Below are 12,913 nucleotides of genomic sequence, written 5' to 3'. Positions count from 1 at the left end.
AGTCGCTTCTTCCACCAGTGTAGCTGCATCAACTACGAGCAAGTTTATCCTCATCCCCCTCTAAAATCCAGCCCTCTAACCCTTGCAGCACTTGGTCAATGCTCCCTCTAAGCTGTGGAGTCTTGTGAGCAAAAATTCTACTTCATGAGCCACTAGCATTAAAGTTGTGAGCTGCTGCATATAATTATTTTGCTCTGGGACCATTTTTCCTGAGCTAAGACAAAAATGCGTGAGCCAGAGGCTAAAAAGCTGTGAGCTAGCCCACATTAACTCAGCTTACAGGGAACACTGCATTTCACATTTTTATTATTAACATTTATACACCAACTTTCTGGTCTCATCAGGGCCACCAAAGTGGCTAAAACATTAAAATATACATAATATAATCATATCTTAAGATACAATTAAAAAACAAAACACACAAACAAAAACCAAAGCTAAAATACACAAATAAATACAAGAATTTGAATGCAAGGCAAGAGACAGGGATCACCAAACAAAACCATTCCGAACCTGCTGGCAGAAGATAGCAAAAGAAGTAGACAGACATTCTCCCTGAGGAGAGTTGCACAGTTTGGTGCAATGACCGAGAAGGCCTTCTCATGGGGTTGCCACCTTCCTAATCTCAGAGCGCAGGGGCACTTGAACCAGGATTCAGAATAGGACCACAGTGGTCAGGTAGGTTCATAAGGGATTTAGTAGTCCTTCAAGTAACCAAACCATACAGGGCTTTAAAGGTCAACCCCAGCACTTTGAATAATGCCCAGAAATAGTTTGGGGAGCCAGTATAGACTAGTCAAGAGTAGAGTGATATAGTTCCTATGATGATCCACTCTATTCAACATCCTGGCTGCAACATCCTGCATCAGCTGAAGTTTTTGAACACTCCTTAAGGGCAGTCCCATGTGCAGCACATTGCAGTAATCCAGAGCCCAATGTTTTCAGCTATCCACTTCGCCAGTGTTGGATAGGTCTTCTGAGGGGAGTGGTATGTGGAAAAAACCTTTTGGTCACCAAACAGATGGATCCAACCCAATATATTTAAAATAATAGTTACAGGAGTGTTTGTCCTTACTTATATGAACACTACACAAAATCTCAATTGCATGATGCAGAATGTGGTTTTGTTCATGTCACAAGTTTACATTATCTGAAAACGTGAGCAGTGACTCATGAAAGCTCATACAATGCTGCAAATTTTGTTGGTCTTTAAGTTGCTACTGGACTCTCACTCATTTCTAAAGCTCATATTGGACACTGTTAATTATGTGGCAGATGTTAACCTTCCATGTCATTTTTGATGGTTCACTCTTTAAAACAGATTCACTCTTTAGAATTGCTTAATGTAAGAGCCACACAGAATGAATGTCAGATGTTTGATAGTCATAAGACATGATTGTCAGATATTTGAGAGTAGGCAGGCAGGCAAGCTGGCTGGCTGGCTGGAAGGAAGGAAAATAGATGGGGGAGGAAGGAAGAGCTGGAAAGAAAGCAACTTTAAATGCATTCTCCAAGCTGGCTGACAGGGCAGTGGGCTTTGAGAGCCACATGTGGCTCCCGAGCTGCAGTTTGGCCTCCCTTGCTTTAGAACATGAAGAGCACTCACTCACATACCCCTTTAAAAACACACACTTTTCTTTCAAGCACCAGGAAGACTGCTGCTCATCTCTGTAACAGTCTCCTCCCATTATTTATTCTTTTTTTTTTGTTTGGCTGACTGTACTCACTTCTGGTACTGAGACATCGATTTTCCATTAACAGGAGAAAAACAGTAACAAAATTTCCTCCCCCACTCGTATACAAGGGGTGCCCCACTACTGTGACATTCCATTATGCTGGAATTGTATACATATAGCCAGTATGTATAGTGGTTAGAATGAGGCTATGATCTGTGAGAACTCAGTTCAAATCCCCACTCTGCTGTGGACGTTTAGGAGATGAATTTTGACCAGTCACAATACTCTGCCTAACCCACCACACAGGACTATAGTGAGAATGGAGAATAATGCAAACCACTTTCATTTCCCATTGGGGAAAAAAAAACAGTAGTTCATTTATACACCACCTCTTCAGAGAAGCATTCATGACGTGTTATAGTAGAAATCCACCAGGACTCACTTCATTAATAAAATTAAAATAAATAATCATGTTACAAGTCAGGGACCTGCAAGGCACCTGCATTTTCCCCTATGCCACTATTTCTTTTTCTCTTCATTTGAAAGCCCCTCAAACCTCTCACCTTTTTCTGCTTCCTTCTCACCTACCAGCCAATCTACCTTTTATCTGCCCTCCTCATCTTCACCTTGCCCCTCATTACCTCCCCCTGGCAGTCTCTCCCAGAGAAAACTCTGGTTTAATTCTATGGTGCCAGCCACCAGGCTGGGGCCCAGTTGTGTGGTTATCAGCCAGGCAGGGCCCCGTTACAACAGGAAACTTGCAAGGACTTGTGGGGGCACCTCACCTTCTCTTGTATCTACCTCCCCAAAATACTACCACTTTCCTCTTCCTGGCAGTCCCTGTATCCTTAAATTTCCTTGAGTCTTCCTCTTTCCACCCATCTATCTTATATTTGCGACCCATCTTCAGCTACATCAACTCCATTTATAATGCATCTTTATCTGCAAAGCAGCTTACATCACTCTCCTTGTCTTATTTTATTCTCACAACAATTCTGTGTGGTAAGTTAGGCTGAGTGTGTGTGATATAGAACTCTAGTTTACAAGGCAGTCCCTTAATGATTCAAGCACCTCCAAGGTTCAAGATCACTCTTCATTACTGCCTAATTTCATGGACAAACCATAAACTTCATTACTATTTGTTCCATTCTACTATCACTTAGACCCCACAAGATTGACAAGAGGAAGCTTATGTGAATGTTTAAGGAATCAAACAGTTATTTGGAAAACTTAATACCTATTGAAGATGAATGGAAACCTAAAAAGGTACTGCAGACAAGCATCTATTCACTTGCATTTTCAAAACAAGCATGGACAAATATATTAGCATAAGTGGGAACCTGCAAGGACTTCCAGGAGGCATCTCACTTCCCCATCCCCCACAATTTCCTCTTTCCTTTTCCTGAAAGCCCCACAGCCTCTCCCCTTTTTGTACTTCCTTATCTCCTTCTAGGGTTGTTAACCTCCAGTTAGGGCCTGGAGATGTCCTGGAATCACAACAGATCTCCCAAATGCAAAGATCAGTTCTGTATTAGGGTTGCCAGCTTCGGGAATTCCTGGAGATTTGGGAGTGAAACTCTTGGATGGTGAGGTTTGGGGAGAGAAGCAACCTTAACAGAGTAGAATGCCAGAGTGTCCACCCCCAAAGCAGTAATTTTCTCCAGGGGAACTGATCTCCATCATGTGGAGAGCAGCTGTAATTCTGGGGACCTCCAGCCCCCATCTGGAAGCTGCCAATCCTAGTTCCACCTTTTCCAAAGTAGGGACCAAAGCAGCTTACAGTTCTCAACTCTTTTGTATCCACACAACAACCCAGTGAGGTTGACTGGGGCACAATCATCTACTGAACTTCCAAAGCAATATGGGAATTTGAATCCAGATCTCCTAGACCCTGCTCCAAAGCTCTAACTGCTATACCACACTGGCTTTCATAGGGTGGCTACTGTTGACCGCTAGGCAAGCAGTTAGGTCTAGTTGAGTCATGCAAGTTAGGTGATATCAAGTCACCAGAGACTGCTTCCAGGTCTAGGGTTTCCAAACTCCAGATAGGACCTGGAGATTGCCCAGAATTATATCTGAATTCTATATACACAGATTTGTACCCTTGGAGAAAATGATGCTTTGGAGGTTAACTCTATGGTATATTATGCTGCTGAGGCCTCTCCCCTCCTCAGACTCCACCACATAAGCTCCAGGAATTTCCCAACTTTGAGTTGGCAACCCTAAGCCAAGCATGGCCCCAAGAAGTCCTCCCTCAAAGGCCAAAATAGACCTGGAAAGGGCCCTCCCCCTGCCTTTTACGCACTGAAACCCAGCATGGAATACAGTTCTTGCCTAGCAACAACTACTGCAGGAATCTTTTGTTTAAAGTTATAGGTGCTCCATTTATCATTTTTAGGTTTTTCAAGCCCCCCCCCCCCCCCCAATTTTAAAGATTTCACATTTTTCTGCAAACCTGGGGGCCTTTTTAGGTCTGCAGAAAGATCTGTCTTGATGGTTCATAGCTCCAATCACTAGATTTAAGCATCCAAAAACTGGCCCAACTTCACTATTAGAATTTAAGATGTTCAATACTGCACCATCTGCAGGGGCAGCCCTAGGGCATCTGGCACCCTAGGCAAGGCCCCACCCCCTGGGCAAAGCCAGAGGGTGGGGAAGGCGTGTGCAGTGGTGCGGCAAGGCTCTGAGCAGTGCAAAGAGGCTGCAAGCTGCCTGCTCACCATCAGTCTGCCTTCCAGAAGCAGAGTGATGGCAGCTGACTGGTGTGCAGCCTCTCTGCGCCTTGGTGCACCACCACACATGCCTTCCTCACCCTCTAGCTTTGCCCATGGGGGCGGTAAAAGGGGGTGGACAGCAGGGTGGGGTGGGTGCCATGGAGGGGGCTGGGTGGCACGTGGCCTCTTCCTGGCTCCCAAAAGGTCTCTCCTCCCAGGCAGTATCAATTGCCCAGGAGTCAGGAGCAAGGGGGGAGGGCCCATTTCACAGCCGCCCCTCCCACCACACCTCTGGCCATCTGTCACACCTACGATGCATACTGATAAATACTGTAGACATAGCTGAAGAATTGGAATGTTTATCATCAGTTTAAAGAACAGCAGGATGCCTGATTATATCAACACTAACAGACAAAGGATTATGAGGTGGATCCAGTCAGCCTTTTCACACAATTTCACCCAATTCCCTGTTATTATAGGCCCCATCTAACATAGCTTTCATCCATGTAGGTCCCCTGATCTCCAGCACAGCTTTCAGTGGTCAAAGAAGACCTCTTCCTCCTTTTTTCACAAGCCAAAAATCTGATTGGAATTACCCTTATAAAGTTCTCAGAAATCCCTGGAAAAGCTAGTTATTCAAGTTGCAGAATTTTTAAATTAAAAACAAAATGAGCTCTTGTTCATTAGCAATCATCTGTGGGAAGCAATAAGAAAGTAACATATAACTGCATGCGAAACTTAAAGTTTTGCGGGACCTGTAAGACAGAGATGTTCTGCTAGGTCTATGGTTTTGGAAAGCCTGATCTTTACTTCTCCCTCCTCATGGGGAAAGGAGATAAATTGATATTCAGTGTCATCTGAATTAAGCTATGATTGTTAGCAGTGTTCCCTCTAAGTGGAGTTAGTGTGAGCTAGTTCACAGTTTTTTAGCTTCCAGCTCACACATTTTTGTTTTAGTCCATGAAAAATGGTCTCAGAGCAAACTAATTTATGCAATAACTCTCAACTTTAATGCCAGTAGCTCATGCAGTAGAATTTTTGCTCACAAGACTTCACAGTTTAGAGGAAGCCTTGACTGTTAGTGTTTTTACTGTTTTAAAACGTAAATTAATTGTAACTGACTAATATACATATCTACTGAAATGCTGTACACCATCCTGAGCTGGGCCAGCCCTAGACTGTCGGCCCAGTAGGCAAGGCTAACTTCTGGCACTGCCGCGCCCCACCCCCCCGCACTGATAATGTTACCAAGTCACATGGGAGGCACCCAATTTGGCACCCCCAGAAGGCCAGCACCATCAGCCTAGTGGCAGGGCCAACTTTGGCCCTGAGTCCTTTGGGGGAGGGCGGTTTATAAGTCAAATAGATCATTTCAGAGTACTTACTTTAGCAATCTGCAGCAACACAATGCAATGTTTTATTGACTCAACCATGCTCTGTGGGGGATAAAAACAAACATAATTATTATCCCTACGTGACCATTATCCCTACATGAACATTTCACTGTTTGTAAAACTAAAACATTAACTAGTACAATTACAAATTACTTAGGTTGGTTGTTACATTCACTAGATTCTTATCTGCCATGGTAGCCTCATTTATAATCATGCAACTGAACCTGTTTAGATGAGTGAATTATACAATACAGATTTCTAAAAACTCATTGTATTTTGCCATTCATTTAAATGAGACAGTGATTTGGCTCCAATTGTCCTAATTTTCAGCACAGGGAAAAGATATTCCATACACCAAACTGTACCTTGTGAGTACAGAGCTAGGGAAATCCAGAAAAACAGAGGGCTTAACAAAATACCCTCACCATAAGTTATACATTATGGTTCTCATTTAACTCAGGCTGTGCATGTTATATGCAAACAAAGACACAATCTAAATCAGGAATCCCCAACTTAGTTCCCATTGGCAACATGGCACCTGCCCTGATCTAAATACCAACAACAGAAAGACTAGTAAAAAAGTCAAGCTATTGAAATTTCAGATTTCAAATACCTGGCTAAAAAAAAGTTCCCACTATGTTTCAAAGTGTTCTCACTTAAAATATGCTATTTTTAAATAATTCAGCATGGTAAGTTTAACTTTATGTGGAACATAATTGTGCAGGAAGTTTGAAAGGAGAACTAAACCTGGCCTTGACAAATTGTACTTGATTCTAGAGTCCAGATCAAGCCTTCAGGAACCATAATGTTTGAATTTTAATAACTTTACTTTCTAGGTATTGCTACAGATGTCAGATTTCTGGAAATGTTGAATCTACACCCCTAAACTGAAATATTTTCTTTTGAGTTTTGGGGGGAAACTAAAATATATGCAGTAATTCTTTTCATATCAAACCTAATCTTATTTTAATGCTTTAACAAGTGTTTAATTTAGAACTTAGAAAATAAAACTATTTTTGGCATATTTATGAAATTCAAAAGTGTAAATTGCTTTCTATAAGAAAAAAAAAGTATATTCAATAATTCAGAAAGAGTTCCAAACTACTGCATTTCTGCTAGCACATGCATCTTAATTTTTTACTATCTGAGAGGCTTGAAAAAATATAACTGGAAGGTAGAAAACAAGTGTATTATTCAGACAGTAACTCTCCTGTGTTCACAGTATGGACAGCTACCAGCATATTTAGATATCAAGTTTATGAAACTGAAATGAATTCCATTCTAAATAATTATTAAAATTATTATAAATAATTAAACACATTAGATTGATTAAATAAGAATCATTTGGCAACATACATATTGTTGAAAACGTTGCATATGTCTGCAAAACTAATGAACTGTTCTAATGCTGTAGTCTTATGTTTTTTTAAAAAGTCCTCATGACAAGGTTTTACTCATACAAAAGAAAAAGCCCTCAGACCTTCCCATGTTATGTATTCTGAATGAGTAAAATTTTGTCATAAAAAGCATTTCACTCATTATGAAGAAAAAATATGTCATATGGTTTTTTCCCCCAGTGCTCCCCCAATTTTTTTGGTTTTTCCAAAAAATCGGGGGTGGGTGGGATATGTATTTGAATTCTTCCATTTCCACCCAGGTCACATCTCTAGTTCTTTCAACCACAAAATCAAATTCTAAACTCTTCAGAGTTTCTCAACATTTTAGTTTCTCAATATACTGTTGTGGCATATGAATAAATGTGGGGTAATGTTGTCATCCTTACAACAAAACCTCTCACCCTACCCTAACTTCTTCCCAGTTTTTCATAATTTCTTTTCAAAACTTCAATTAATTTATATATCCACATGAACAAGAAAATAACCACCTTCTCAGAGATATCCTCACAGTCTGCCATTTGGCTCACCTTCCCCAGATATGCAGATACTTCAGTCTGCACCAGTGAGAGGATGACCCCTAGTACTACTGACGGTCCCAGTCTACCCTTCACTGCCACCTTCCTCCATGCAGATAATGTAATGGAGAGACATGACATCCACATTTGCTAACAAGCCATGTTGTGATGTTTGCATGGGCACCCTTTCATCATACCATTCAAAATGGACTGCCATTAAAACAAAAGCCAACCAACAGTTTTAACACAGAACAGTCAATGATTTAAATACTTCAAATACACAGTACTTTAAACACACACTTACACTGGTTGTTTCTTTGAGGTTTTCAATTTTCTGGGGGGGGGGGGGGGGAGAAAAACCCACACAACAATTAATGACAATGTAAGAGTTATACATGGTAGTGTTCAAATAGATTGTTACAAGCTGTTGATCTAATACAGCATGTAACAAATAATTATTCTAGCATGAATGTGAAACTTCATTATGTTGAGTCAGATGAATTCTTAGGTCAGCTAGCTTAGTGTTGTTTACTTCAACTGGCAGAAATGCTTTCAGATCACAGGCATCGGTCTTTCTCAGTCCAACTGAATACAGTCCTTCAAATATGTAGGTCCATGGTTGTGAAGAACTTTAAAGGTCATAACCAGCACCTTGAATTAAACTTGGAAACAGACTAGCAGCCAAAGTAGCTGTTTCAAAATGGCCATCATATGTTTGTGGTCTAGCCCCTAGGCATAAACAGGCTACCAGATTATGAACCAATTGTAGTTTGTCCTCGAGGGCAGTCCAATGTACATCATATTGCAGTAATCCAATCATCAAGAGGTTACAGAAGCATGGAGGATAAGCAGGGCCAGATTAACTGAATCTAAGCAATGAGAGAGTTGGTGAACCAGATACAACTAATAGAAGGCACTCCTGGACAACCTGCTTTTCAAACTGCAAGGTGGGATCCATGAGTACCCCTCCACTCCCAAAAAGCCAAATCAGACTCTCTAGAATATCACCCTCAGCATTATTTCTGTCTGAATTCAGCTTTAGTTTGTTCTGCCTTAGCATCTGACCACAGCCTCAAAGCACCAGCTCAGAACCAGGATGGATGCAAGAATCCCTGATAGGAGAAAAATGAATTAAAGATTATTTAAAGTACTAGAAAAAAGTTCCAAGCATTGTCTAAAAGTGATCATAAAAATGAAAACACAGCAAATTCTCAGCTGTGTCTCAATCTGACCCTCATGTCTCTACAGATATCAAATACTGAAAATATATATCTACAATTATATTGCCTTTTTGTTTCTGATCTTGTGTGCTGCTATAGTAGCAAATTCACCTAAAAAAAGCTCCACTGGAAATATAGTTCATCAGAAGCTGTTACATTCCACAGATTCAAACAGGAAAGGAGAAGTGATGCCATGGTTTTCAGTAATTCCTCCCCACCCCAAAAAAATTATTTCCACAGGATGCAATGCAACTGCAGACCTTGCTACTCTAGCTGGGTTGTTCAAAAAAGAGTCAGCGGTGATTTTCATAAGAAAAAATAACTTTTACATTTAAACTCCAGGTAATGTCTGAGTTATCAAACACATGATGATATTAAAATACTTGAAAGCAAGGACAACCCAATTCTCTTGTGCCTGTCTGGGAGCAAGAAGCCTTTAAAATATTGCATGCCACAACTAATTAGGAAGAAAACAACTCATCCCTTAAAAGCTGTTCTGCCATCTATACTGAGACTGGAAAACAAACAAGAACAAGATTGCACGCCTTTGAAGTTTGTGCAGTGATTATAGCCACGGTTTGCTCCCAAAAGTACCATACATCATCAGCTATTATTCTACGCTGAACTAAGTGATAAACTGCTTATTGAAGCCAACATCCATAACTTCAGTCAAACTCATAACTAACAGATTTTGCATCAATGCTGCAAAGTACTCCTAGAAATAACAATGCCTCTCTTGAAAGTTTCAGAAGTTACATGCTTCTGATCTGAAGTTGTTTCTTTGAGGGGTGAGGGACCAAGTTATTTAATGCCACCTGGTAACCATGATGTTACTATTTTACTCCGGCCATTTGCAAGATAAACAGGGTTTTGTTTTGGGGGAGAGAAGAAGACATGGAAGATGAAGAAATCCATTGAGGGAAGGATAAGTGTGTTTTCATTACTGTTTTCATTACTGTTGAGATATATTGTGAAAATGGCATACAGTAGAAGCAGCTCATGAAAGAAGGGTGCAGTACAGGTAATTCCAAACTGCTCTGGTTCTATGTTTTAAAAAGATAAAAAGCCTTTGTAGTGGTTTCATTACTATTTTTGACTACATTTCACTGTAACATCAACTGAGAACTGCTAGACATGTTTTCTATTCAAGTAACTTAATATCTATAAGGAAATATCCCATACATGACCAATTCATTTTTAAAGCATTATTATCCATTATATATAAAAGGATTTCTTAGATTTATCTTGAATGGACTGAAACAAATGTTAAAGGAAAAGAACCAGTAGATGGAGTATACTTGCTTTTCTTTGTTCATCATCTTTACAGCGCTGAAGCTTTTCATCAAATAGCTGAAAAAAATTATATAGGAACAAGTATTGTTCGAGGACCTTTTAGTTAACACTCACAAAGAAACACAAATAGAATTTCCCAATACATTACCTGAAAACCTACCTGGTGTGGATTGCATCATACCACTTCACTTAACTGAGCTTTGTCTGTACAAGGTGCATCCTAGTTGACACAAGGGGCTCTTGTGCCAGAAGGGCACACTGCACTTAGCGAAACACAGTAGCTTGTATCTGACCACACATTCTGAAGACTTAAGATCACTTATGTTTTCTAATGAGGGAACAGAGATTCCTGCTGATTCCACCTTCCCACAGCAGAGCCCCACTTTGCCCCCTATGCTGTTCCTGAGAATCTGCTGACTCTCATGGAGCAAAATTTCAGGGGGCTAAGTTACAACAGGAAGGAGAATTTGCAGAAAGCACCACCCCCTCTTAGGAAAGCTTAACAAACCTTTAATCTTCAAAACTATGTAGTTGGATACAATCCATTAAGCCTCCTGGGATTTGAACATTACAACTATGGTAATTTTAGTTTTAGGTAGATTTATGTAATATCAGGATTTTTGTTTCTTACATTCTTTAAAACTTAATAGTTTCCATGGAATTAACAGAGTACTATAAATTATCATTAGTATTATCTACTGTTCTCTGATCTCCTTCTTCTCAATTGTCTATTTTAAGGCAAGCTAATACCTTTGTTAGGTATCTTTGGAACACTCCTTTCTTCCAGCTAAGAGTACTCCTTCTGAAGTGTTTTTAAATGTGCCAACGGTAAAACTTCCAGTCATGTAAAAATGCAGCCTACTTCTCTAATACCTACTTAATTCACATCAACAGGTGCTCTGTAACAGTAGTACTCACTCTTAAGGAGTATGGAAAACCAAATATGCACTTCCCATTAACCAAAACAGCTATGTGGCTACTGTATGGCCTGTACACAATCTCCAACACAGTAAGTCCAATATAACCATTTTAATTACCTCAGAGTATGCAGGGTTTCTCCCCTCTATTGCTGACCCTTAGCCAGTCCTTCAGTATGGAGTGAGGAAGTCAGAGTTATGACACACAGCAGTGTGCCAACTTCCAAGTTCTCCAGAACTATGTTAGACTGAATGTTAGAAAATCAGTGCTTCCCTACTTTGAAAGTTCCCTTTAAGGTGAACTCTAGCATTCCAGGAAACAGGGTAGTTAGAACCTCTCGCTATGCTAGGCTTTCTACTTGCAAGGAGTTTTGTTTTACAGAATTGCATTCAACAGCAGTATGCCCTAATCAGATACATATGTTGACCCAAACTTGTAAAAAAAACCTCTCTATCGCCACATCCTTGATATTATTATTTACAAGTCATATTTTGGTTTAAAAATTGTTTTATCTTGGGCCCACAGTGATAATGAAATTCTGATTTCTGAAGAAACTGTCATTTTCGTGAAACATGGGGTGAATGTTATAGAGAAAAGTGCTCAGAAGAGCCACATGTGGCTCCTGAGCCACTATCATTGCTCTATAAACCCGAAAAAGCATTTCTTCACACAACTGACCTGAACACTCAAGCACCCACAATACTGGAGTGGTTCCTACAAATTTTGAAACCAAAATATTTAAGAACATACGGTAAGTGCAATAACTTTTAAGCACTTTTTTACTATGTCAAAGCAGAAAGCAAGAGCCTCAATTACAATTTCAACTGTCTGGTAAACTCAGTAGAAAAACCACCCATAAAAAGAAGAATAAGTTAATAATTTTCCTCAGACTGACAAACAAATATATTTTTCTGACAAACACTCAGTTTCCAGATGTGTAGACAATCATAAATATTAATAGATTCAATCAATCATCAATTCAACTTCCAAACTCCCCTTTAAATAATTCAATCTTACTTCTTTCTTCCTGAATTTCACACACTTCTCTAAGAGTCCAAAGGCCTGGGACTCCCAATGAAAAGCCCTGGACATGAGCTGAAACTCTCCTAAACCTCCTTCAGGTTTGGCACTGCCCCAGTTGTAACAAGCACAGCACTCAATAATGCATACCAGGAGAGGCAATCCAGCAAGTATATGGGTTCTAGAGCATTAATTTTTATTTATATACTTTGTTACCATATCTTTCTCCCCAAGAGAACCCAAAGTGGCTTATGTGGTGGAATTTAAGTGAGGAGACTTGACTCATGTTCACATTTGTTCGCTAACAGCCTAACTGTTAGAAACTCTGGTTCTCTCCCATGACCCTCTGCGGCACAGATGTAGTGCACTGTTTCTAGGCAACTGACCCATGTCCTAGAAAATAGTTTATATTTTCTGTATCAATGGTAGTAGCTCCAAAGCCTAAACATTAGATTGACAGGTTCTGAAGGAACTCGTGACGTAGTATTTGTCTAAGAGCTTCCTGACCCACTGGTACAGATAATATACACTTGAAACACCACAATAATCTTGCCCTCACTGAAATTGTTTTAACTATAGGCAAAGTTCATGCCCTACTGTAGGATAGGGGTTGGGTTTTGTCAATTTTGTCAGATGCTCATCACAGACCTGACTGACAATTACATTAGCTCCTAAGGATGGGAAAAGGTACTTAATGTGTGATTTTATTGTCATTCCTTGTCATTCTGAACCAACCACCCTCGTTATGGGTCGTGAATCAGAGCAA

At 40.1% G+C, this 12,913-nt stretch overlaps 1 protein-coding gene across 4 annotated transcripts in view; it reads right to left on the bottom strand.

Moving 5' to 3' along the window:
• The window catches only part of OSBPL9 (oxysterol binding protein like 9), a 116,365-nt gene that overhangs the window by 28,893 nt on the left and 74,559 nt on the right, over positions 1-12,913 (bottom strand). For all 4 annotated transcript variants that reach the window (XM_060231817.1, XM_060231818.1, XM_060231820.1 and 1 more), the window contains 3 exons: positions 10,219-10,266; positions 8,001-8,030; positions 5,776-5,826 (listed from right to left, as the gene is read on the bottom strand). In XM_060231817.1, coding sequence (XP_060087800.1) covers positions 5,776-5,826; positions 8,001-8,030; positions 10,219-10,266 — 129 coding nt within the window. The remainder of the gene's footprint in view (positions 1-5,775; positions 5,827-8,000; positions 8,031-10,218; positions 10,267-12,913) is intronic.

Source organism: Heteronotia binoei, chromosome 2 (assembly GCF_032191835.1).
Source record: "Heteronotia binoei isolate CCM8104 ecotype False Entrance Well chromosome 2, APGP_CSIRO_Hbin_v1, whole genome shotgun sequence".
NCBI lineage: Eukaryota > Metazoa > Chordata > Lepidosauria > Squamata > Gekkonidae > Heteronotia > Heteronotia binoei.
The sequence above is the reverse complement of the archived record's forward strand: the minus strand, read 5'-3'. Positions and strand labels throughout refer to the sequence as shown.